Below are 26,699 nucleotides of genomic sequence, written 5' to 3'. Positions count from 1 at the left end.
TTTTTGAAGAAGTCTGGGCTAGATTTTTTTTTTTTTTAAACAATTTGTTGTAGAAAACTTCAAACATACACAAAGTAATCTGCTCCAGCACCACTGGTTGAAAAGTCTTTCCTTTCCCTATTGAATTACTTTGATGCCTTCATTGAAAATCATTTGATCAAATCTATGCAGGTCTATTTCTGGATTCTCCATTCTTATGTCAATATTTTGTCAACTCTGCCTTGATTATTATGCTTGTATATTAAGTTTTTTTATTATGTGGTATAAGTCACTTAGTTGTGTCTTTTTTAAAACTTTTGACTATTCTAGATTATATAATATTTCCACTTATATTTTAGAATCACTTTGTGAACTTCTAGCAAAAAACCTCCAAAAACCATAAAGTCTACCGTAATTTTGGTTGAAATTGCATTGAATCTACAGATACATTTGGGGAGAAATGGCACCATAATAATATTGAATCTTCTGATCTGGAAACATGATCTGTCCATTTTCAAAAATCTTTCATTTTTCTCAGAAATATTTTGTGATATTCAAAGTGGAGGTTTTGCATATCTTCCATTAAATTTACCTCTAAGTATTTTATGTTTTTATGATGCTATTAGAAAGAGTATCTTAAAAAATTCATTTTGTAATTGCTTATTAATAGCAAACAAATTGAATTGATATTTTATACACTAAAATGTCTTGGAACTTTTTTTTTTTGAGACAGGCTGTCACTCTGCCGCCTAGACTGGAGTGCAGTGGCGTAATCTTGGCTTACTGAAACCTCCGCCTCCCAGATTCAAGTGATTCTCCCACCTCAACCTCCTGAGTAATTGGGATTAAAGGCGTGTGCCACTACACCTGGCTTATTTTTGTGTTTTTAGTAGAAATGGGGTTTCATCATGTTGGCCAGGCTTGTCTCAAACTCCTAGCCTCAAGTGGTTCACCTGCCTCGGCCTCCCAAAGTGTTGGGATTAGAGGCGTGAGCCACTGTGCCCAGCCTTGGGAATTTGTGGAGATTCCCTCAAGTTTACACAACCAAATATGTAACTGTGTTGGTTTTTTTGTTTTTGTTTTTGGAGACAGGGAAATCTTTCTCTGTCGCCCAGGCTGGAGTGCAGTGACGCAATCATAGCTCACCACAGCCTTGACCTCCTGAGCTCAAGCGATCCTCCTGCCTCAGCCTCTAGAGTAGCTGGAACTACAGGTTCACACCACTAAGTCTGGCTGATTTTTAAATTTTTTGTAGAGATGGGATCTCACTTTGTTGCCCACGCTGGTTTGGGCTCCTGGGCTCAAGCAATCCTCCTGCCTCAGCCTCTTAAAGTGCTGGGATTACAGGCATCAGCCACCATGCCTGGCCAAAATACGTAACGGTGAATAAAGGTAGTCGTATTTGTCGAATCTTTAAGCCTTTATTCACTCTTCCTGCCTGCTGTACTGCCTAGAATCTCCAGATTATTGAACAGAAGTGGTGGGGGCAGACATCCTTGTATTGTTTCTAATCTTAGTGGGGGAAAGCATTCAATATTTCATAGTTAAGTTTGATGTTAAAAAATAGTTTCTTTCTATTCCTAGTTTGCTAAGATTTTTATTATCCTGAACTGATACTGAATTCTGTATGCATCTATTAAGACAGTCATGATTTTTCTCCTTCTATCTGCCAATGGAGTGAATTACACTGATTGTTTTGTTTTGTTTTTGTTTTTGTTTTTGTTTTAAAGACAGAGTCTCGCTCTGTAGCCCAGGCTGGAGTGTAGTGACGCAATTTCAGCTCACTGCAACCTCTGCCTCCTGGATTCAAGCGATTCCTGTGCCTCAGCCCCCAGAGTAGCTGGGATTACAGGCGCCTGCCACCATGCTCGTCTACTTTTTTGTATTTCTTAGTAGAGATGGGGTTCCACCACATTAGCCAGGATGGTCTCGATCTCCTGACCTCGTGATCCTCCCACCTCAGCCTCTCAGCGTGCTGTGATTACAGGCATGCGCCACCGCGCCTGGCCGCTGATTTCTGCATGTTCAAATGCCTATGCATTCCTAGTACACTTGGTCATAATAGATTGTCCTTCTATATTGCTGTATTCAGTTTGCTAATATTTTGTTAAGGATTTGACACCTATTATAGTTCATGGTGGACACTGGCCTTTCAAGTTCTTCTCCTGTGATACTCTTGTTTGGTTTTACTATCAGGGTTATTGTGTCAGCCTTTAAAAATGAATTGGGACTCTTCCTCCATTTTCTGATAAGAGTTTATGTAGAATTGGCACTGTTTCTTCCTAAATTCTTGATAGAATTCACCAGTGAAGCCATTTGAACCTGAATTCTTTGTGGAAGGTTTTTGGTAACAAATTTAATTTCTTTAATAGCTAAGGGAACATTGTGATTTATTTATTTTCTTTCTTTCTTTCTTTTTTTCCAGAGTCTGGTTGTGTTGCCCAGGCTAGAGTGCAGTGGTGTGATTTTGGCTCATTGCAACCTCTGCCTCTCAGGTTCAAATGCTTCTCCTACCTCAGCCTCCTGAGTAGCTGAGACTACAGGTGTGTACCACCACCTCCGGCTAATTTTTATATTTTTAGTAGAGATGGGGTTTCACCATGTTGCCCACACTGGTCTCAAACTTCTAGGCTCAAATGATCTGCCCTCCTTGGCTTCCCAGAATGCTGGGATGACAGGCATGAGCCACCATTTCCTGGCAGAACATTCTGATTTTCTATTTCATTTTTGTGTCAATTTTGGTAAATTGTGTTTAAGAAACTTTTTCATTTCATCTAAGTCATTGAATTTATTGGCATAAAGTTTTTCATAATGTATTCTTTTACTGTCCTTTTGATTGCAGTAGGATTTGTAGTGACATTCCCTTTTTCATTTCTGATATTGGTAATTTATGTTCACCTCCTCCTGATCCATCTTGTTAGGGGGTTATCAATTTTATAATATTTTTCAAAGAAAACTTCTAGTTTTATTAATGTTCTCTATTTCATTGATTTCTGCTCTTAGCATTATTCTTTCCTGTCATCTATTTTCTTCAGGTTTAATTTATGTATCTCTTTCCAACTTTTTCTTCAGGTTTAATTTATGAATCTTTTTCTAACCAACTTAGATCAGTTGTACGTTTCATTTTTCAAGCAACATGAAGCTTGAGCTGAAGCTCAGAGTGGTTTCAGAGGGATGTGCTGACAGAAAGCTTGAGGTGAAGCTCAGAATGGTTTCAGAGGGATATGCTGACAGATACCTCCTCATTAATCATCTACATATTTTTCTAGAATTGTAAAGATAGGAAAAAGTTCACTGAAATTTGTCAAAGAGATAACAAACTCAGGAAGTGAAGAGAGATTTGGAAGAAAGACATTTACAGCTGCTCATGAAATCAGAGCCAAGGAAAAACTTGGAATGGGATTAACTTTTTATACAATTTGGCAAGCCCTGCAGCAGTATTATCTCATTAGGAACTGTAAGACATTGTTCAGCCTTGGGTTCTAAAACTACTTTTCTTTTCTTTTTAAATTTTTTAAGAGATGGGGTCTCACTACATTGCCCAGGCTGGTCTCAAATTCCTGGGCTCAAGCTATCCTCCCGCCTCGACTTCTCAATAGCTGAGATTACAAGTGTGAGCCACCGTGCCTGGCTTTCTAAAGCTATTTTTACAAAATAATAATCAAACATGTCACTGTACCTTTTCTGAATTTGGGCTTTACTTTTGAGGGTTCCTCCTGGGATTTGCCTCCATCTTGAATGGGTAGTACCATGTAGCACATCAGATCAAGGACTTTTTCACATGTCAACTAAAGCGGAAGAGACCAAAAAGGAACTAACTTGAAGCTTTCCGAACTGAAATCAAATAAACAAAGGACCAAAATATTTGCAGCATACAATCAGGCAATGTGTCCATGGAGGTCTGTATTTCTGCCTCTTTATGTGATCATTACCACTGCTCAACAGTCAATACAGAAAGAGTAAACAATAAGACTCAAATCTATGTACTAGACCTTGGAGGGAACAATAACCCATTCTTTGCCATTAAAAAACAAAACTTCTAGGGTTTTTATACCATTCAGGACATAGGCATGGGCAAGGACTTCATGTCTAAAACACCAAAAGCAATGGCAGCAAAAGCCAAAATTGACAAATGGGATCTAATTAAACTAAAGAGCTTCTGCACAGCAAAAGAAACTCCCATCAGAGTGAGCAGGCAACCTACAGAATGGGAGAAAATTTTTGCAGTCTACTCATCTGACAAAGGGCTAATATCCAGAACTTACAAAGAACTCAAACAAATTTACAAGAAAAAAACAAACAACCCCATCAAAAAGTGGGCAAGGATATGAACAGACACTTCTCAAAAGAAGACATTCATACAGCCAACAGACACATGAAAAAATGCTCATCATCACTGGCCATCAGAGAAACGCAAATCAAAACCACAGTGAGATACCATCTCACACCAGTTAGAATGGCGATCATTAAAAAGTCAGGAAACAACAGGTGCTGGAGAGGATGTGGAGAAATAGGAACACTTTTACACTGTTGATGGGACTGTAAACTAGTTCAACCATTATGGAAAACAGTGTGGCGATTCCTCAAGGATCTAGAACTAGATGTACCATATGACCCAGCCATCCCATTACTGGGTATATACCCAAAGGATCATAAATCATGCAGCTATAAAGACACATGCACACGTATGTTTATTGTGGCACTATTCACAATAGCAAAGACTTGGAATCAACCCAAATGTCCATCAGTGACAGACTGGATTAAGAAAATGTGGCACATATACACCATGGAATACTATGCAGCCATAAAAAAGGATGAGTTTGTGTCCTTTGTAGGGACATGGATGCAGCTGGAAACCATCATTCTTAGCAAACTATCACAAGAACAGAAAACCAAACACCGCATGTTCTCACTCATAGGTGGGAACTGAACAATGAGATCACTTGGACTCGGGAAGGGGAACATCACACACCGGGGCCTATCATGGGGAGGGGGGAGGGGGGAGGGATTGCATTGGGAGTTATACCTGATGTAAATGACGAGTTGATGGGTGCTGATGAGTTGATGGGTGCAGCACACCAACATGGCACAAGTATACATATGTAACAAACCTGCATGTTATGCACATGTACCCTAGAACTTAAAGTATAATAATAACAATAATAATTAAATAAATAAATAAATACTATGGGAATCCCAGAAAAAAAAACAACAAAACTTAAAGATTAACCAAGCATTAAGTACTGAGGTGTTCAACAGCACAGCAGCAGCCAAAAGAAAGATGTCCCTGCCTGAAAGATACTAACTCACTGCATTGAAAAACTAACAAAGAAAACATGTAGCAGAGGTCTAAGGGGTATGAGACAGCATAAGTTAAAATGCAGGAGAAAATACACACAGGAGAAACTAGCAGGAAAAGCTTCAGGCAGGAAGGTTATCTTGACATAAGCCTTAAATAGAGGATTTGGAATGCAGAAAAGAGGCCTTTCAAGCAGGAGAGAAAGACACGGGGAAGGGCTATGTATGGGTTCAGGTGATTTACTTGAGGGCCAGAGGTTTGGTCTAGGACAGAGATGAGACACTGGACGGATGCAGTGCTGGTGCAGAGGAGCCTCGAGTGCCTCTGTGCAGGCTGGCCTTGATCCAGACAGTCCGCATCACCGTTCCCCGTCTATCTACTCAAATTCTCCTAACAACAATCAGATTCCATGCAATGAGCCTTTATCTGTGTCAAGCAAACCCTTTTGTTCTCTATTTTCCAGAGGAGGAAGTGGAGCTTTTTTTGTTTTGTTTTGTTTTATGCAAAAGGCCAGAGACATCTCTGGGTCTCTGGGTAATTTTTTTTTTAAACTTTAAGTTCTGGGATACATGTGCCGAACGTGCAGATTTGTTACATATATATGTGTCTTGGTGGTTTGCTGCACCTATCAACCCGTCATCTAGGTTTTAAGTCCTGCATGCATTAGGTATTTGTCCTAATGCTCTCCCTCTCCTTGCCCCCGACCCCCTGACAGGCCCCAGTGTGTGATGTTCCCCTTCCTGTGTCCATGTGTTCTCAACGTTGAACTCTCAGAAGCGGGGATTTAAACCCATGCTTCCCAACCCTTTTCATGTTGTGGCACACCCTGAAAGTAATTTGTGTGTGGCTGCTCAGGGTTAGCAGCAGTTGACCTTGGGTGGCCCCAGCAGCCCTAGGTCATGGCTGACTGCCCCAAAGGCTGCAGGATCCATATATTGACACCTCTAGAACCCACCTATGCCCACAGGGTTGTGAAGCTCTAGTTTAGAGAGATGGGCAGCCTGGTAGTTGAAAACTTGAACTCTAGAGTTGGATAGGCCCGGGTAAGGTAACCTGTCAATGTCACAGAGCTGGCCAGGACTCGTACTCCAGAGCTATGAGCTGCCATCCTTCGATGCCCATCTCCAGCCAATCTTTTCTATAAATCTTTCCTTGACTCTTTGGATCCAACAAAGAAAATGCCCTTCCCCGAATGTCTATTGTGCCTATGACTGAGGACTACCAACTAATATTTGATTTTTTCATTGTCTCATACAAACACACTTTTTTCCCTAACTCAAACCATACGCCCCTGAATGCAGGGATCCCATATTCCCCACACCCTGCTTCTACTCCCCAGCCAACAGCAGGGTTCAACACTGAGCACCAAGAAAGCCAATACTTCAATTAAGTGGAATGATGAAAGCAGTATTTTAGAGAGCAATGACCATAATTTTATAGGGTTGGAAAAAGGGTTATAGGCCAGAAACTTAGTTAAAAGGCATGGATTTGGGTGGTGACAATAGAAATACAAGGTAATATAGCAAAGAGATTAGTATCACACTGGAAGAATCAAAAGGATTTGCTAAAGTAGGAGTCCACCAAGACTTGAAAGTTTTGTGTCTAAGGGCCAGTACTATGGTCTGAATATCTATGTTCCCACCAAAATTTGTAAGTTGAGACCTAACTCCCAATGTGAGGGCAGCAGGAGGGAGAGCCTTTGGGAGGTGAGTAGATGATGAGAACAAAACTCTCATGAATGGGATTTGTGCCCTTATCAGAGAGCCTCTAGAGTGCGCTCTTGTCCCTTCTATGAACGAGGAAACGGGACCTCACCAGACACTGAATCTGTTGACGCCTTGACCTTGCACTTCCCAGCCTCCAGAACTATGAGAAATAAACTCCTGTTGTCTACAAGCCTCCCACTTTTTGGTATTTGGTTATAGCAACCCAAGCAGACTAAGACAGCCAGAGAAGTAAGGACACTTACATCTGGACATATTGAGTCTGGGCTAAAGACGGGAAGGCAGGAATCAGGTAAGTCTGACATTGTCCATAGGTCTAATAGTGATATACTCAGAGGATGGAACTAAGCCCTCAAAGGGAATGAGTCTGTCTTGTTTAATCTAGATGAGTCTGTCTTGTTTAGTAGTTTATATTGCCTACTACAATGAAGTAGTACACGGTATAGCTAATTCTACATGAGATACGTATGTCGGTGTAAATACGTGCTGCCTTTTAAGTTCTTAAAAGGAATTAATTAAAACTTAGAGTTAAGTAACTGATGGATAATTATATAAATAATGGTGGGAAAGCATTTTCAATTTTGAATGCTCTACACATTCTCCAACTGTTCCTTTCTAAAGATCATCAGGACAAATTAATAATCATATTTCAGAGTTCAAGTTACAAAAAATTTAGGGTTTATAATCACAAAGTGATTAACAACATACAGAGAGGTGAGAAGAAATCAGTTTGTTGTGTTATGCTGTGGCCTTGAGTTTATACAGTCCTTGAATACACAACAACATGGTTATCATTTTAATTGAATTCAAACACTTACTGTACTGTGGTAGGTGTCATGAGAGTCCAAAGATAAAACCACAGTCACCATCCTGTAGTAGGAAGGGCTCAAAACCTCCTGGAGGAAACACACTCATTTATAAAGCTGCTCCTGCAATACCCCTATCAGGTGTTATCACCATTTATTTTATTTATTTATTTTTTTTGAGACAGAGTCTCGCTCTGTCGCCCAGGCTGGAGTGCAGTGGTGCAATCTTGGCTCACTGCACCCTCTGCCTCCCAGGTTCAAGTGATTCTCCTGCCTCAGCCTCCCAAGTAGGTGGGATTACAGGTGCCCACCACTACACTCAACTCATTTTTGTATTTTAATAGAGATGGCGTTTCACCATGTTGGCCAGGCTGGTCTCGAACTCCTGACCTCAGGTGATCTGCCAGCCTCAGCCTCCCAAAGTCCTGGGATTATAGGTGTGAGCCACCGCACCTGGCATGTTATTACCATTTAAAGAGAGAATCTGAGATTTGAGTAAGCTAAATATAAATCCTCCATTTCCCACTTAATAATGGCCTTGTTTTTCCAAGTATAATGGAACAGGCAAGAGTGTAATAATAATAAAAAGAAAAATAATAAAAAGAAAAATCCTCCAACAAATGGAACAATGAACAAGAAACTTAAAAAGTACTGATGCCTTATTTCAGGGAAGCTGCAGTAAAGAGAAAATTAAGTAAAACAAAATCATTGTGATGTTCACTAGCAGATTAAGTAATAAGTCTAGGCAGAAAGATCAAACTGAAACAAACGTGCACTGAATGAAAAGCCACGCTAGGAAAGGAGAAAGCCCAGGTGGACCTGTGCACCTGTGGCCGGCATGTGTGCAGTACTCACTCTGTACTCCCCTAGCGCAAAGTGGCACGTCGCCAGCTGGATGAGTGCCCTCTGATGCTCCAGGGTCCCCTGCCCTGTGATCTGTGGCTGAGAAATGGATCCCTGGAGAGCTGCTAAGTGATGCAGGCTGGCTATTGCCTTTTTATATTGACCCTAAGAAAGATAGAATAGAAAGGAGGGGAAAAACATCGCCATTAAAAAAATGAATTTAAAAAATGCCCTTACAAAGTTCATGAAGCAACAAGCAAGCAACTATACAAAGATGGTAGCTTGGTTCCATCATCTGAGGAAGAAATGGAGACTTGGCAATAGAATCAAATCAACTAAATTCAGGTGAGAGTTCTTTATGGCAGTACTTTATAAGGATGGAGATTTTTCTTTCTGGTCTTAGGTCTTAAGACTAAAGAAAATAACCAAGCCCTTTGACCCAGCACATTTTGGATATAACACTTCTTTAGAAATATTTTACTACAAGCACCACTTCTCCTTTATGAAGGATGGAAGCAGCAACCTGCCCATTCCAACAACGCCTCATTGGTGAATTATCAACTCTCTCGGTTCTAGGTCTAAGAGGCTGGAGAACAGTACAGCCACGCAGACTCCACCAGCACAGAGAGAAGGAGGGTGAGAAGTAATCCTCTTTTACCAAAAAGTAACAGAGAGGTGTGATTGGATATACCAGAAGTAACACAGAAGGTACAGGCTTGTCATTTTGGAGGTTTTGTTTCGTTTTGTTTTGAGACAAGGTCTCACCGTCACCCAGGCTGGAGTGCAGTGGTGCTATCATGGCTCAATGCAGTCTTGACTTCCTGGGCTCAAGTGATCCTCCTGCCTCAGCCTCCTGAGTAGCTGGTACTATAGGCACATGCCACCACACTTGGCTAAGTGTTTTATTTTATAGAGACACGGTCTCACTATGCTGCCAGGGCTGGTCTCGAACTCCTGGGCTCAAGCAGTCCTCCCACCTCGACCTCCCAAAGTGCTTGGGATTACAGGCGTGAGCCACGGCACCTGGCCCAGAGTTATTTTGAAAGGAAAATGGACCATATCCCCTCAGCCACTGAAGACAGAACAGGTGTCAGCAGGCAGTAGACTAGCCCAAGAGGGAACATGACACATTCTGCAAGGGAAAGCTGGTTTGCCACCATAGCCATCCTGTACAGACACAGGTACCTAAAATATGTGTAATACTCTACCTGATAGATGATCATATCAGTGAGGAAGATTCTTAACCAAAGCCAAGTATCCGTCTTCCAGGCCAAGCAAATCCTTGTAAATTCTGAGTGAGAAGTCAAGAACAAATTTACCAAATATATGTAGCGCAGAAGCAGAAAACAAACAAATCCAGTAAGAGAGAACAGAGACAAACTACCAAAAATGCATATCAAGTTTGACTTTGATTTCTAGAACACTGCTCTAGAATTTCAAGTAGAGAAGAAACACACAACACTTATCAGTAATACACAAGCAATATTTTGCAGACGCTAACACTTACTGAGCACATACCAGGTGCCAAGAACTATTTAACCTGCCTTTCATGTATTTCCTCATTTATCTTTTAAACTACTTTGCTTTCCCCAAAACAAGGTCTCATTTTATTTTTATTTTATCTTATTTTTAGAGATGTTCTCCCTGTCGCCCAGGCTGGCAGTACAGTGGCCCTAACATGGGTCACTGCAGCCTCGACCTTCCAGGCTCAAGCAGTCCTCCTACCTCAGCCTCCTGAATAGCTGGGACTACAGGCACATGCCACCCTACTTGGCCAATTTTTGTGTTTGTTTTTTTATAGAGACGGGTTTTTGCCATATTGCCCAGGTTGGCCTCTGACTCCTGAGCTCAATGATCCACCTGCCTCAGCTTCCCAAAGCGCTGGGATTACAGGCATGAGCCATCTTGCCTGGCCCATTTTATTTTGGCCTAATTAAAATAACACACATAAATGACACTAAAAGGTTTTATTCATTTTTTAAAAAATCAATTTCTAACTAAAGGAAAGATCCCCTCTAGAACTGTCACATATGTGTTCACAATCCCAAATGTAACAAAGGGAAACTGAACAGTGCTAAATTTACTTAGAAAAGATGACACAGCACATCTGGCCAAGGGCTCTGTATGACACATGACTGCAGCCAGGGGATGAATGTCCATGGGCTAAAAGTAAAATAAGGGGCCCCGATTCCAAAGTGTAGTAAGAATACCTTAGTTAGCAAACAGTTAGTGATTTCTAAGCAATGTCAAAATACCCAGTATACTCAAAGGAAAATAGGCTTCCTATAGTTTTTGGATTTTGAGTTTTTCAGACAATGGAGTTAATGCAGATAAAAACCGCAATATGGCCGGGCACGGTGGCTCATGCCTCTAATCTCAGCAGTCTGGGAGGCTAAGGCAGGCAGAGCACGTGGTCAGGAGTTTAAGAACAGTCTGATCAACACAGTGAAACCCCGTCTCTACTAAAAAGACAAAAAATTAGCCAGGCATGGTGGCACATGCCTGTAATCCCAGCTACTAGGGAGGCTGAGGCAGGAGAATTGTTTGAACCCAGGAGGTGCAGGTTGAGGTGAGCCAAGATCATGCCATTGTACTCCGGCCTGGGTGAAAAAGAGTGAGACTCTATCTCAAAGAAAAAAAAAAATGCATGAAAAACTGGAATCAACTTAATTTGCCATGAGTGACCTGACATTTCAAGTAGCATAATGATTTTATATAAAACATTAAACAGCACCAATGACATGTGCTTTCTTACCTTTGTCAAGGAATTCTAGGGAATAGAGCAACTCCCAGCTCTCCCTGGCCAGTTTAAAGCTTTCTAACACTTCAATGGAGTTAGCAAGTTCGGCTTTATTGACTACAATGTGACGATTTCTTCCTTTCGCCGAACAGTCTTCATCGTCTGAACTCTGCTTAAAGAATGTGGAGAACATGGTTAATTCAGTTATAAATATAGTCATATATGGAAACATATTATTGCTGCCAGTTTTGCCCATGATATGAATTTTATACCAAAGGATACCACATACATACAATTTTTTTGAATTTAACAATTTAGCTTTGAAAATTAATTGTTTTTTTGTCTTTATACTCTCACACATTCCATTTTTACTTTTAAAATTGAATGAATTTTTTTCTGATGCTAAATTCTTATGTTTGCTTGTGGTGGTTTTGGTGCAAAGTTTAAAAATATCAATTTTATGAAAGTCAAAATTTAGATTTTTACCTTGAGAGACACAGCTTAAACAGGACCTGTTTATAGTTTACTCTTTTTTTCTAATATGTGACATGATTTAATTGACTTCCAAATAATGGTTTGGCATGTACTGGGATAAAATTAAACTCGGGGCCAGGCGTGGAGGCTCACGCATATAATCCCAGCACCGTGGGAGGCCAAGGAGGATGGATCACTTGAGGCCAGGAGTTCGAGACCAGCCTGGCCAACATGGCGAAACCCAGTCTCTGCTAAAAATACAAAGTCAGCCAGGCATGGTGGCACATACCTGTAATCCCAGCTACTTAGGAGGCTGAGGCACAAGAATCGCTTGAGCCCAGGAGGCAGAGGCTGCAGTGAACAGAGATTGCACCACTGTACTCCAGCCTGGGCGACGGAGCAAAACTCCGTCTCAACAACAACAAAATTAAAGCCTGCGTCTTCTAAGAAATAATGTCAGAGAATAACTGTTAGTTATCTTTGGTTCACTGCGCATGACTCCCCTGCACTGGTCACCCCTCTCTCGCTCTCCTCACCCAGTGCGAGGTCCTGGTCAGAAAGTACATTTGTCTGCACTTACCTAATAATGCCCTCTGTATTTTACAATACAGATTTCTACTTTTCTTGCTTTTCATCTCAAGTAATATAAAGCCCTCAGAAAAAAGAGGGCTACAGAGAAAGGCAATTATCGGAAATTCCACTGGGTAGAATCAGATGTTTTGCCAAAAAAAAAAAAAAAAAAGTAAAGGTAAAACAGCTCCACTGAATTTTATTTTGCTAAGAATTTTCTGAATCTTTTAGTCCACCTAGGTCATTTTACTGATGTAATGACCCAAATTAAATTTTTCCTGCAGATCTTTACTCCACTAAGATCATTTAAAAATACGCTCAACTATTGTCACTAAAAGCTTCAATCCTCAAGCTCATCTCAGGTAAGACGGGCAGGAAGCTGTCAGCCCCTCCCTCCACTGCCCACCTTTCTCTCCACTTTCTGAGCCTGGTATCTTCCTGCTAGTCCCTGTGCTTGGCAACCTTAGCCTACCCCACCGTTCTGCTCCATGTTCTCATCCTCCCCAAGTAATGTTTTTGCATTAGGAAAAAAAACCCCTTTCCAATCAAACCCTATCTACCAGGCCAGGTGTGTGGTTCACCCCTGTAATCCCATCTATTTTGGAGGCCAAGGTGGGAGGATTGAATAAGCCCAGGAATTCAAGACCAATGTGGACAACATAGAGAGACCTTGTCTCTACCAAAAAAAAAAAAAAAAAAAAAACCCCACAACGCTATCTGCCAGGTACTATTTCATCAGGGGCCTGTTCTTTGCCAAGTAATGGTAACCTAATATACACGAACATGCATGGCGCTAGTGCTGCAGCTTACGGAAAACATTCCTGCCTCAACATAAGATCAGGAAGTTATGAAAGGACCCCAGATGTGGTGGGACTAGTGTGAGTTTCAAATGTTTTTAAATTTAGAGAAACTGATTTCTCTAAATCACTCTGAAGCACTCAGGGTGTGCTCTGAAGCAAGAATGCACCAAGTTGGGGACAGATGCCCACAGGAGAGGCCCGTCCCAGCAGCAGCCACTTGTGACGTCACACGTGCCTGTGATGTAAGCTGGCTGGAGAACTGATGTGGGCCACCCCCCAACTCCAGTTGTGGGTTACCACAAGGGGCCAGTGTGATCAGATATCCTAATTACAAAAAGGAAGTCAGAAATCTGGATTGTTATGAGAAATGCTAGGTTTCTACTTTTTATTTTATTTTTATAGACAGGGTCTCCCTCTGTTGCTCGGGCTGGAGGGCCGTAGTGTGGTCATCACTCACTGGAACCTTGAACTCCTGAGCTCAAGGGGTCTTCTCATCTCAGCCTCTGAAGCAGTTGGGATGACAGGGGCATGCCACCAGCCAGCTAGTTTTTTTTTTCATTTTTTATAGAAATGGGGTCTCACTATATTGCCCAGGTGGGTCTTAAACTCCTGGGCTGGTGATCCTCCTACCTTGGCCCCCCAAAGTGCTGGGATTACAGGCTTGAGCCACTGCCCCCAGCCTGGTTTCTAATTTTTAAATGCTAGGTTATTTAAACAAACAAAACACTGTGAACAAAGCAAGATATCTCTGAGCTGAGCTCATGGGCCTTTAAGGTCTGGACCTGCATCAGGTTGGGGCAGACTCAGGGATAGAATGAAAATCAGGATGAAATCAGTTAAGACCATGAAAACAAAAATGGATGGAAATCCCACATTGGGTAGAAGGCCGGGTTATGAGAACAGGGCTCGCTAGATGAATGCTTGACAGGCCAAAAACAAAAAAACCGGAAGGAAGAACAGCTGGGCCAGGTTTAAACAGCCATCCCATAGCCTGCACGCCAAACCCAGGAGGGATCAATGGGAATTCCCCCCTTCACCAGATGGTCGCCACACACCTGCTCCAGCCCAGGCACTACTCAGATGCCTGGGGTATGGTACAGGACGAGGCAGAGAAAATGCTAGGCCCCACGGAGCTTGTGCTCTAGTGAAGAAGTAAACCAGTCAGTGAATAAACAAGAAAACACAGATAGCAAGGAGGATGCCGCAGAGAATTTAAACAGAGGAATAAAAAGAGAGACCCGGACAGCTACTTCAGATGGGTGTTCAGAAGCCTCAGAGGGAGACTTGTTTGGGCTGGGACCAAGTGACCAGGACCTAGCTGCGCAGAGATCCGAGGGAAAAGCACTGTAACCACGGAGCACAGCCTCGACGGGCTTGGGGCACTGCTTCGTCAGGTTAGAGGACGGACGACTCTTCACGTTCTCGGGCTTCTTGCATCTTTGTGCACTTTTCCCTCTCAACAAAATCTACCTCCCAATTCCAACGGACAAAACCCTTCATCTTTCAGCACTGATTTCAGTGTTGACCTCCTTCATGAAATCTTTTTTTTTTTTTTTTTGAGACGGAGTTTTGCGCTGTCGCCCAGGCTGGAGTGCAGTGGCCGGATCTCAGCTCACTGCAAGCTCCGCCTCCCGGGTTTACGCCATTCTCCTGCCTCAGCCTCCCGAGTAGCTGGGACTACAGGCGCCCGCCACCTCGCCCGGCTAGTTTTTTTGTATTTTTTAGTGGAGATGGGGTTTCGCCGGGTTAGCCAGGATGGTCTCGATCTCCTGACCTCGTGATCCACCCGTCTCGGCCTCCCAAAGTGCTGGGATTACAGGCTTGAGCCACCGCCCTCGGCCTCCTTCATGAAATATTTTCTGCATCTGCCCACAGGCTGTTCCTGCTGCCCTGCACACCTCAGAGCTTTCCATTCTGAGGCCAGTACCCCACACTGCACCCTGCTCTAGAGGTCCGATGCCATGTTGGTTTTGTTTTTTAAACTGAATCAGTGCAATTCAGTCAAAACATGTGTAAGGAACGTATACCATGGGTTCTCCACCTCATCACTGAACTTTTGGGCAGTACACTGTAAAGTGCTCAGCAGCATCCCTGGCCCCTCCCCACCAAGCTGTGACAATCAAAAATGTCTCCAGACATTGCCAAATGTCCCCTAAAGGGCAAATCACCTCCAGTAGAGAACCACTAACTTAGTAATTATTAATATATCATACAATTTTAAAACCCAAGCTTTATCGATTTAGCTCCAAAGCCACATTTTACAAAGATTCATCTCTAGCAAACCGTCCCATCCAATCTGTTAATAAGTATATTTGAAAGCCTTACCATGGTTTTTTCTCTTCCTTCAGCTAGTTTCCTCTTTTTATGGATGTGTTTATTACGATCAATTTCTACATCACCATACACGTTCGATACATCTTCGAGAAGAACCAGTGGAACTTGGCTCGGGGCATTAGGACCTAAGGATGGGGAAAAACACCAACACTTCCAAAGCAGCAAGGAGGCCGGGCGCGGTGGCTCACGCCTATAATCCCAGCACTTTGGGAGCCTGAGGTGGCTGGATTGCCTGAGCTTGGGAGCTTGAAACCAGCCTGGGCAACATGGCGAAACCATGTCTCTACTAAAAATACAAAACATTAGCCAGGCATGGTGGCAGCGCCTGTAGTCCCAGCTACGCGGGAGGCTGAGGCAGGATAATTGCTTGAACCCAGGAGGCGGAGGTTGCAGTGAGCCCAGATCACACTGCTGCACTCCAACCTGGGCAACAGAGCAAGACTAAATAAATAAATAAATAAATAAATAAATAAATAAATAAATAAACCAGCTAGGAAAAGAATACTTAAAACAAAGGAGAAGCTTACTCAACTGTCATGACAGAAGTCATTAAAAATATGTTCAGTGTGATCTCAATTAGGTAAACAAACAAGTAGATGCACATAGAAGAAAAAGACTGTAAAGATATATACCAAATTGTTAAAGACTTCCTGTCAGTAGTGGAATACAAGTGACAGTTCCTTCCTTGTATTTGTTATGTATCTGCAAATTATTTATAATGATCATGAGTCATTAAAGTACCATAAAAGGACTACCAAATTATACTTACATTATAGTTACAAATTCCAAACAAAATCTAAATATATGTGATATTATAAGGCAATACATAAAAACAAATGCTGTATTATACTGGAAGGACTGTGGGTGATTTCACTCTTATTTCCATTTTTCAAATTTTCTACAGTATATTTATGCATACACTCTCTATATAAAATGGATATTTCACTGAATAAATCTTTGTCTACTGTGATGCCTTCATGAAATCTACTTAAATATGTTGTTACATCTACTGGTTTTTTCTTAGATGGAGTCTTGCTCTGTCACCCAGGCTGGAGTGCAAGGTGCGACCTCAGCTCACTGTAGCCTCTGCCTACTGGGTTCAGGAGATTCTCCTGCCTCAGCCTCCCAAGTAGCTGGGATTACAGGTGCTCTCAATCATGCCCGGCTAATATTTGTATTTTTAGTAGAGATGGGGTTTCACCATATTGGCCAGGCTGGTCTCAAACTCCTGACCTCAAGTGATCCGCTGGCCTCACCTCCCAAAGTGCTGGGATTATAGGCGTGAGCCATCGTGCCCAGCCTGCTGTTATTTTCAAAATAGTGGCATTTGATATCTGTATTTAGTTGTGCAGTACCATTGTGCCCTTTAATATAGAAACTTTTAATGAAACTTACTTATATAAAAACTACCAATTAAGCCAAACTAAACAAAACCAAATCACCAACTATAAAAAGGACTGGTACTGCCCCACAGTTATTCGGATCCAACAATAGTGGATAAACACTTTCATCTTCCTTACCATTCCCACAGTATGAACCGGCTTTTTGGACACTAAAATTTGCAAACCAACCTTGGAAGAGAGACGGCTGTATGCTGTTGACATACTGGAACGCATTCTTAAAGAAGACCAGCATGGTGGAATACACCACTTGGTTTTTATATTTCGCATGTGCTTCACTATCAAAGTTGTTCATGTATCTGCAGAGATCCTTCATTCTATGCAAAATATCTCCATAGCTTCTAAAAAAGAAGGAATGATGAAACTTACTCGATTACTCTGGGCTGCTCAGCAAAAAGTCTAAAGGAAAGCTCTGGTGGTACCATTACATGTACCAAATGTTGCTCTAGGCATGTAAAACTATTCTTTATTGTTCAATATAAATGATAACTTTTCCCTTCTGAATTAGGGTGGTGATCAAGATTTCATGACACAAACATGCTAAGTAGCTTTTCTCTGAAGTAGCAAGGAGAGGTTCAAACATAACATCATCTTAACAGTTCATATTTCAGTAAGAATTTTTTTTTTTTTTCTTTTTTGGAGACAGTGTCTCACTCTGTCGCCCAGGCTGGAGTGTAGTGGTGTGATCTTGGCCTATCGTAGCCTTCGCCTCCCGACGAAGTGATTCTCTCACCTCAGCCTCCCAAGTAGCTGGGACTACAGGCACGCACCACCATGCCTGGCTAATTTTTGTATTTGTAGTAGACATGGGGTTTCATCATGTTGGCCAGGCTGGTCTCAAACTCCTGACCTCAAGTGATCTGCCCACCTCAGCCTCCCAAAGCACTGGGATTACAGGTGTGAGCCACTGTGCCCTGCCAGAAATCTTTTGATAAAATGAAAAACCATCCTCTTTTGCCTAAATATTGAGTGTCACAAAATTTGCCCAAAAACTGTACCTATGCATTACATAGTTTTAAAAAGCATATTTTTGTTTTTATAAGGATCCAAAAGAATCAATAGGCAATTCTGGAAATAAGCTATTTATTACCGTCTTCCTTTATCCATCTGCCATTCACATCTCATTCCAACAACATTTAAAATCTTAAACAACCTCTCCCAAGGGTCCACGATCTGGGATGATTTTTCGGTCAGCCCTTCTATTACATACTTCTGAGAGCTACGTTTGCTAGGTGACATTAAATCAGATGTATCCTGGGCACCTGAGATGGAAGAAAAAAGGAACTTACAATTAACATTATGACTTATTGTTGACGTGGTACCTGATAAAGAAAGTCTGACTCCCCATGAAAACGCACAGAGCACAGAATTCCAACACATTTATGTTTTGCTCAAGGACCGACAACAGGCCACTGGTATAAGCAAGAAGGAATTTCCACTACTTCATCATGGTACATGTATAATGTTCCATGCAATAACGTTACAGCTCAGCCAGGAGACTGTTTTGATCAAGGGGTGGCATTGCTTCCAGAAAAGCCTCATCTTTTAACTCTAGTATTTTTTTCTAGATACCATCTTTTGAAACACTCCCAAACTGGTAAGTATCCAGAGGAGAATAATCAGAATATTGAGGGGTTTCTGAATTGGCAATTTTACTAAAGCCTATTTAAATAAAAGTACAGGATATTCTTCCTTACCTTGATGCTGATTTTCTGTTTGAGTGGTCCTAGTGACATAATTGATATAAAATTCAGCTGCTTTGTTCAAGTACTTATATAATAAATTGGCAGGCAGTCGAACATCATGGTTGTTAATTATTAGAGGAAGGACATCACAAACTGTTGGAGGAGAAAAAGAAGAAATAAATTAATTAGAGTTCCAACAGATACAAAAGTTTTTATAGTTCATGTGATGTAGTATCTAAAATATACAGGGGGAAAATCCCTTATGACTCATGTGTTCAAAATGTGCTGTGCAGAGAGACACCAGTAGCTGGTGTCAGGGAGGAAACACAGGCAGTTCTACGCTGTGGGTGAGGGTGCAGTTCTTCCACTGAATTCAGATGTTTCTTTACTATTATGCTTCATACTTACATATACAGTTATCATATTCTTTCAGAGGTATCAGATCTTACATAACAGAAGTTTAGAAGTTGTTTAAAATGCTTTTTTTTTTGAGACAGAGTCTTGCTCAGTCACCAGGATGGAGTGCAGTGGCGTGATCTCGGCTTACTGCAACATCTGCCTCCCGGGTTCAGGCAATTCTCCTGCCTCAGCCTGCCTAGTAGCTGGGACTACAGGCGTGCAACACCATGCCCAGCTAATTTTTGTATTTTTAGTAGAGACAGGGTTTCACCATGTTGGCCAGGATGGTCTCGATCTCTTGACTTCGTGATCCACTCACCTCAGCCTCCCTAAGTGCTAGGATCACAGGCATGAGCCACTGAGCCTAGCTAAAGTGCTTTCTAAATAAAAAAAAAAGAACTGAAATGCCATAACACACAGAGCTCCTTTGCCTTCCATCTGCCTTCCATCTATGAGCTTATCCCTGAACCAACACTTACCCCAGCATATTCACTTACCATAGAAGTCATAGAGAATACAATTTTCCTTACCAAATAATTTTCTAAAGCAGTTCACAGGAGATTCTTGTTCTTCAATAGTTTCAGCCTCTAACAGTGCCTCCCCAAGGCCAACCTATTTCAAAACAAAATTAATCATTTAAATGTGTTACAGCGTAAGTTGTCAGAACTATATGAAGTAATGGGTTTTTTTTTTTTTTAACTTATCATAGTTGGTGTAATCAAACTTACCTGAGAAACAAATATTCACATTTTAAAAACTAGAAAGTAAAAGAATGCACCAGCCACACACCCTAGAAGGCCAAATTCACCTGAACATCTGACCACTCTGTCTTGGTTATTCTCTTCAGAATTAGCAAAATTCTAATTAATGATGAACAAGAATTAACAAAATGTCTATAGAAATGTAAAGGAAGCATTGGAACTGGAGGCAGAGATTTTCTAAGAAATAAACTTAAATTTATTCTCTACATGAAGATGTATCAATATAGACAAAACGTATCATGTTCAAGATCAGTTCTCAGGAGTAGCCAGTCATACAGTCTGGCGTAGACTGGGCAGAAAAGTCAGAGTTTTAAGGCTACCTTTCCATTGCTGATGCCCTAGCATAGTAGACAGTCTCTTACCCAAATCCACCAAGACACTGGTGTCAGCTTCCTTGTGACCACACAGGGATGCCTCATAGGAGTGGAAAAGTGCGAAAGATAACACCACACAGAAGGTTAAAGGTCACAGTTATGACCAGAAAGTGTGCTGGGCTGCACAGTGTCTCCCAAATTCATATCCCCCCAGAACCTCAGAATGTGACCTCATATGTATCTTAACTTTTTTTTAAAAAAGTGCCCTTTGCCGGGCACGGTGGCTCAAGCCTGCAATCCCAGCACTTTGGGAGGCCGAGACGGGTGGATCACGAGGTCAGGAGATCGAGACCATCCTGACTCACACGGTGAAACCCCATCTCTACTAAAAAAATACAAAAAACAACTAGCCGGGCGAGGTGGCGGGCGCCTATAGTCCCAGCTACTCGGGAGGCTGAGGCAGGAGAATGGCCTAAACCCGGGAGGCAGAGCTTGCAGTGAGCTGAGATCTGACCACTGCACTCCAGCCTGGGCGACAGAGCGAGACTCCATCTCAAAAAAAAAAAAAAAACAACAGGTGCCCTTGTAGATATAATTAATTAAGATGAGGTCATAGTGGATTAGAAAGGCCCTCAATCCAATGACTAGCGTCCTTATAACATGGCCATGTACACACACCTGTAATCCCAGCTACTCAGGAGGCTGAGGCATGAGAATTGCTTGAACCCAGGAGGCAGAGGCTGCAGTGAACCAAGATCATGCCACTGCACTGCTGCCTGGGCAACAGAGCAAGACTCTGCCTCAAAAACAAACAAACAAAAAACAAAAAAAGGCCATGTAAAGACACAGGCACAAAAGAAAGATCATGTGATGATGGAGGAGAAATTGGAGGAGTGATGCAGCTGCCAGCCAGGGAATGCCAAAGAGTACTGACAACCATGAGAAGCCAGGGAGAGGTAAAGAAAGATTCTTCCCCAGAGCCTTCAGAGGGAACATGGCTTTGCCAACACCTGGCTTTCAGACTTCTAGCTTCCAGAATTGTGAGAGTCATTCTGTTGTTTTAAGCTACCCAGTTTGTGGTACTTTGTTATGGCAACCCTAGGAGACTAACACAAGCAGGTATGGAAATGATTAGCCAGGGCCAGATGCCAGAAAAATGGCATGGGAAAGAATAAGCCACAGAGTATGAACGAATCGAATGAATGGTTTGACTCCTGACACCTCACTGGCTATGGGAAGTTACTAAAACATGAAATGCTCAGTTTTGTCATCTGTAAAGTGGGATACTGTTTACTTAAGGGGTTTTAGGAAGATAGGAGATACCTAGCACTTACCCATGCCTGCCAATAGCACTCAATATTAGTACAGATGAAGGGAAGGGGCAGGAATAGAATGAAAACAGTCTCCATAGGGCAGAAGCACAGGAAAAACACATCTGTTAAAAGAGTATAAACTGTACCCTAAATTCAAAAGCACATTGTAGAATACAATGGAAAAAGATTACTTTTTAACATACGGATTGCAAATAAATAGTACTGTCAGAGCTTGGTAATTTTTCTGATAAAACAGCTTCTCCTGGAAACTTCTAAAATTTGGTAAAAAGAATGTCCGTTTAGCTTTACTAACAAAGAACCTTTTATTTCAGTTCAGTCTTAACCAGTACTCTTCAGAAACTTCTGCTTTGTAGCTCCTCACCATACCGATGAATCTGTTGATGACCCATTGTATTTTATATTAAGAGAAGGGAAAGAATAAAATCTCACCCCATGTTGCACCACCGTTTCAGGGAAGCGCCTCAAAAGTAGAAGCAACATTTCTGATCGTTCTAAAGTGTTGAAGCATTGTTCCGTGACCTTTAGTAACATTTCACACTGGACCCGACCAGGCAGAGTTTCAAATAAACCTGTACGAAACATATTTCACTTTTAAAAGTTTCTTGTGGACAGAAAAGACTGCAGCAAAAAGTGCTGAGTAAGGCATTTTCATGTACAGAACAGTAAACACTACATGTGACACCAATGTGGTTAAGTTTCACCTACAACCTGGCAGCCTTTTGGGGTCAATAGTATCTGGCATAGGATGTTTGCTGAATCATGGTAAAATATTTGGTAGACTGATCAAATTCAAAAGACAATGACGTATGTAAATGGTCACAAGAATGCCTGTTGCAGGCTGAGATAGAGAGCATGTGCTTTTTGAAGCTGAAATGACCTAAACATCTACTTGCTATTTTATGTAGAATTTGAAATCTTTGATTGACTATAGCAACATGGAGAAGTTTAAAGAGAAAGCTTCTGAATTACTAAAAGCTTCTCTCCTATTTTGTGGAGAGCTGGTTAATCTATAGCTGCTATCTGGTTACTGTAAAACCTGTTAAAAATATATACAATTAATTTCTTGTCTCACTGACAAATCCATATCCTTTAAAGAAGCTTAAAGAGTTCTAAGCAAATCAAGGAACTGAGTGACATTATTATAGACTTTGGTTGCCAAGAATAAAACATACATAGGGTTATCAATACCCTAGGTGTGACTTTTTTGTGTGTGAAATTACTATCTATGATTTGGTATTCCAGAAATGGTAACTTATACACCATTATTCTTACTTCTTAAGAATTGGGTTTGTTTGTCCTGTGAATCATTCCTTAATGCTGATGTAATAATGCTGATTTCTCTCCACACCACCGGCTGGTCTGGGAAATTCACAAACCTATTTTTAAAATAAATACATTAAATTAAAATGTCAAAGTCTATACAGTATCCAAAAGAAAAAAACATTAGCGTTTGGTGAAAAAGTTTCCTTTATTCCAAGTGAATGCTTAGACGTGCCAAAACAAACCAAAATAAAAACGTAAAAACAAGAATTATTGATTTACAAAAATGAGAGTACTCACATAAGTCTTTAGTGGGCTTTATAGGTGAAAAGACAACCATAATATAGAAAGAAATCCTAAAAGTCAACAAGAATAAAAAACTATTCGAAAGAAAAAATAGGCAAAGGCAAATCACAGAATACACATAGCCAAAGAGAACAGTTGAAACAATACTGAATCTTAGTACGAGTAGTACAGAATTTTAAAAAAAAATAGCAAGATACCATTTTCTCCTATCACAGTGGTAGGAACTAAAAGGAGACTAATAATATCCAATGTTGGGAAGGGTATGGGAAAACACATTCTTTATACACCGTTGGTGGTAATGTAGATTGGGATCACCCGTTTTGGAGAGTAATTTCATAGTGTATCAAACTTTCAAATGCACATAACCTTTAACTATGAAAATGTCTTAGAAACTGTTCCACAGAAAAACACCAAAATATGACTACAAAATTGTTGACACACTGAACACAATTTCAAATAATTTAAAACTATCTGTTTAAATGTCTACCAAGAAAAGAGTGGCTACGAAATACTACACAGGCATGAAAAGGAATGCAGTGGATCTCCACGTACTGATATGGGAAGGGATCCATTACAGTGAGTAAAGGAAACATGCTGCAGGGCAAGGGTAGTATGGTCTCACTTTTGTCACCTCTTCCCCCCAAAAACCTATTTATGTATTATGTATATATATATAGATATACTGCCTACCAAACTTAATTCTGGTTGAGTTTAGGAGGCACTTTCACTTTTTATTCTGTATAAGAAGTAGTGTTTGAATTTTTGCAATGAGCACATATTCTTTCTAGAATAAATTATGGAATAGAAGTTCTAACAAGGATAAAACATAGGAATAACAATTAAACTCTTCTGCAAAACCCACATCAGCAATTTATGGCAGACCTGGACTCCTTACTAGGTTTGCTTTAGGTATCGAAGATGTAGATGAACTTGAAGATCTTCCCCCAACTCCCACTTCTGCAGACAGAAACAAAACCTCATGGAGAGATGCAGTGCAGTAAAAGTGATGGCAAGCGTCCCACTCACATGTCGTACAGCAGCCTCCCGGCGGTGGCGGTCCGCTCTGCATTCCGCTCGATGGTGTACATCTCATACTGCAACATACATCAGGTACCCTGGTCATTCACCCTGCCTGGAAGGCTCCCAGCTCATCCAGCATCTCTCCTTGGCCCTCCCGCGGGAAGGGGGGACCTGAGAGTGAAGCTCCGCCTGGTGACACACCGCCACATATATGGCAGCCTTGCCATTCGGCTTAGAGTGTCACCCTGGGGTTCACTTGCAATCTCAGGCTCCCAGGATTAAGTGGAATAATGTTTCCAAAGTCGCTGGCACTGAACAAACGGCTGCCATTATGATGAATGAATGAGCGAATGGCCTTTCGCTAGCGGCGATCATGTGCTGTCTAGGCCAGATGGCACGCAGGGCCCCAGGGACCCAAGCACACCCGACCTCAAGCGGAGTCGGCCGCCTCTCAAGTGGTGGGGAGAGGGCTCCTAGAATGTGTAGGAGTGAGGCGGGTGAAAGGTGTAGGAGTAAGGTGTAGGATGGGAGGGGAGAGAAGAGGGAGTGGGAGGGGAGAAAAGAGGGGGCCGGGCAGGAGGCGGCTGCCTCCAGGCAGGCGCAGCTCTGAGCCTGGGCAACCCGAGCGACCGGAACGCGCACCTTCCCGCAGGGCGGCCGCATGAACGGCCGGGACCTCACCTGGATGTTAAAGTCTGCGGGGTAGAGGCTGCGGGCCGTGATCAGCCACGCCTTGGCTGCCCACAGGTCCTGCGGCACCAACTCCCGGGCTCGCTGCACCAAGAACTCGCAGTCCCCCTGGGCCGACATGACGCGGGCGCTCTCCAGCCGCCGGCCCGCAGCGGCCGGAACGTCCGGCTCTGGACACTCAGCAGCCACGGCAGGCACTGCCGCCACCGCGGGAGAGGCTACTGCGCATGTCTGGAGGCGCTCGGAGGCCCGCAGAGTGGATCGGGAAAGCTTTTCCGGGTTTTACGAGCCGTCGCCTCGCCTTGGCTCCTCGTTACCGCCCGGTCCCCTCCTCTTCTGAGAAGTCAGAGTATTTGAACCGCTTTCAGGTCACCTCCAAAATGCGGAGAAGTGGATTTTCCTTCCTGCGGGCTGCAGCGTGACCCTGGTGAAGTCAGGGAGCATGCGCGGCAGCGGTCAGGCGCTAGGCCACTTCGCCATTTCCATCCTCTCTGGGTATTGCTCAGTTTGGCGGGGGCGGGGGCGGGGGCGCGGGCGGGGGCGGGGTCGGGGCGGGGAGACGGGTGGTCCCGGGGGATGGGCGGTCCCTGGGCGTCCCCGCGGCGTGGAAGGCTGGGAAGAAGTTTGAGAGGAACAGCAGGGAGTGTGGGGGAGGCGGCGGAAAGTACTCACCACCCGGGCCGGCCTGAAACGCCTTCCCCCGCGGGGGCCGCTGCCTACTCACTCCCCGGGCTTCGATTTACGCGAAAACTGCTGGGGCTGGTGAGGGTGATCGTGCAAAGCATGAGCTCGGGGGTTCCTTCTCTTTCTAAAATCCGTCCACGTTTTATTATTTCATCTTTATTCGCCGGTTTCTCCAGCAAACGTTTATTGAGCAATGAAGTACTTGGAAAGTGCTTTGGTGGATGCCGTCCGTGAGAGCTGCAAAGATGACTAAATCCCTGACCCAGCAAGGGTTTCTAAATGTTTTAAGTGTTCTGGACGTGAAACCCACAGAAAGATAACTACGCTATTATTATAATTATCTCCTCCAGCCAGAATCAGTCTTTTTCACCAACACTCCAGATTTGTTTTCCATCTAAGAGGTGAAAAACAACTAAGAGATTCTCCCATTGAAGAGATTCTCCTGCCTCAGCCTCTTGAGTAGCAGGGATTACAAGCGTCCGCCACCACGCGCAAGCCCGGCTAATGTTTGTATTTTTAGTAGAGATGGGGTTTCACCCTGTTGGCCTGGCAGATCTGGAACTCCTGACCCCAGGTGATCCGCCCGCCTCCGCCTCCCACAGTGGTGAAATTACAGGCATGAGCCACTGCGTTGGGCTTCAAAGCACTGTTTAATATCCCCTAATTATGCACAGAACAGCATAACTGTATGATTATAGGCCAGGATTACTCAGTGATACCATTATTTGGGCCTTGTAGAATAGAAGAAGGTAGAAAATTGGATTTAAACAGAGAGCAGGATAATTTTGATCTTATAAAGTGTACAGCATCAAAGCAGATTGCTAGCTTGAATTTTTAAAATTATTTCATTGATGTTAATATATGAAGTGTAGGAATTTTCAAATGGTAAAAACGACTGATTTGGTCATTAAACTTTCTGATTTTGGTCTTTACCAAAAATAAAAAAACTCCACACTTGTTCCTGAGCCTAGTGTTCTGTGGAATAACAATTGTAAATTAAGACTTTAAATTTAGCGGCTGAATAAGGAAATTCTGTGTTTGTTTGTTTTTGAGACAGAGTCTTGCTCTGAAATCCAGGCTGCCACTGAGTGTGGCGGCTCGATCATGGATCACTGCAACCTTGACCTCCAAGGCTCAAGCCATCCTCCTGCCTCAACCTCTGGAGTAGCTGGGACTGCAGGTGTGTGCCATCACATCTGGCTAATTTAAGAATTTTTTTTAGAGACGGGGTCTCCCTATGTTGCCCAGGCTGGTGTTGAACTCCAGAGCTCAAGTGA

At 42.5% G+C, this 26,699-nt stretch overlaps 1 protein-coding gene across 8 annotated transcripts in view; it reads right to left on the bottom strand.

Annotated features, from left to right (window-relative positions):
• Window positions 1–25,247, bottom strand: part of INTS10 (integrator complex subunit 10) — a 36,559-nt gene extending 11,312 nt beyond the window's left edge. For 2 of the 8 annotated variants that reach the window (XR_002732522.1, XM_023216639.1), the window contains exons 1-13: window positions 24,730–25,247; window positions 24,055–24,122; window positions 22,735–22,838; window positions 21,892–22,031; window positions 19,584–19,665; window positions 18,667–18,807; window positions 18,060–18,231; window positions 17,141–17,310; window positions 15,561–15,694; window positions 11,407–11,563; window positions 9,860–9,942; window positions 8,664–8,816; window positions 3,659–3,767 (exon numbers count right to left, since the gene is read on the bottom strand). Coding sequence is in view for 7 of the 8 variants with exons in the window: in XM_023216639.1 (XP_023072407.1) it covers window positions 3,659–3,767; window positions 8,664–8,816; window positions 9,860–9,942; window positions 11,407–11,563; window positions 15,561–15,694; window positions 17,141–17,310; window positions 18,060–18,231; window positions 18,667–18,807; window positions 19,584–19,665; window positions 21,892–22,031; window positions 22,735–22,838; window positions 24,055–24,122; window positions 24,730–24,858 (1,642 nt within the window). In the remaining variant the exon portion in view is untranslated. Of the gene's footprint in view, window positions 1–3,658; window positions 3,768–8,663; window positions 8,817–9,859; window positions 9,943–11,406; window positions 11,564–15,560; window positions 15,695–17,140; window positions 17,311–18,059; window positions 18,232–18,666; window positions 18,808–19,583; window positions 19,666–21,891; window positions 22,032–22,734; window positions 22,839–23,923; window positions 24,123–24,729 lie in introns of all 8 variants that reach the window. The other 6 variants (XM_023216644.1, XM_023216645.1, XM_023216643.1 and 3 more) reach the window with 5 other exon arrangements.
• Window positions 25,248–26,699: the final 1,452 nt, after the last annotated feature.

This window comes from Piliocolobus tephrosceles, chromosome 7, assembly GCF_002776525.5.
Source record: "Piliocolobus tephrosceles isolate RC106 chromosome 7, ASM277652v3, whole genome shotgun sequence".
Classification (NCBI taxonomy): domain Eukaryota; kingdom Metazoa; phylum Chordata; class Mammalia; order Primates; family Cercopithecidae; genus Piliocolobus; species Piliocolobus tephrosceles.
The sequence above is the reverse complement of the archived record's forward strand: the minus strand, read 5'-3'. Positions and strand labels throughout refer to the sequence as shown.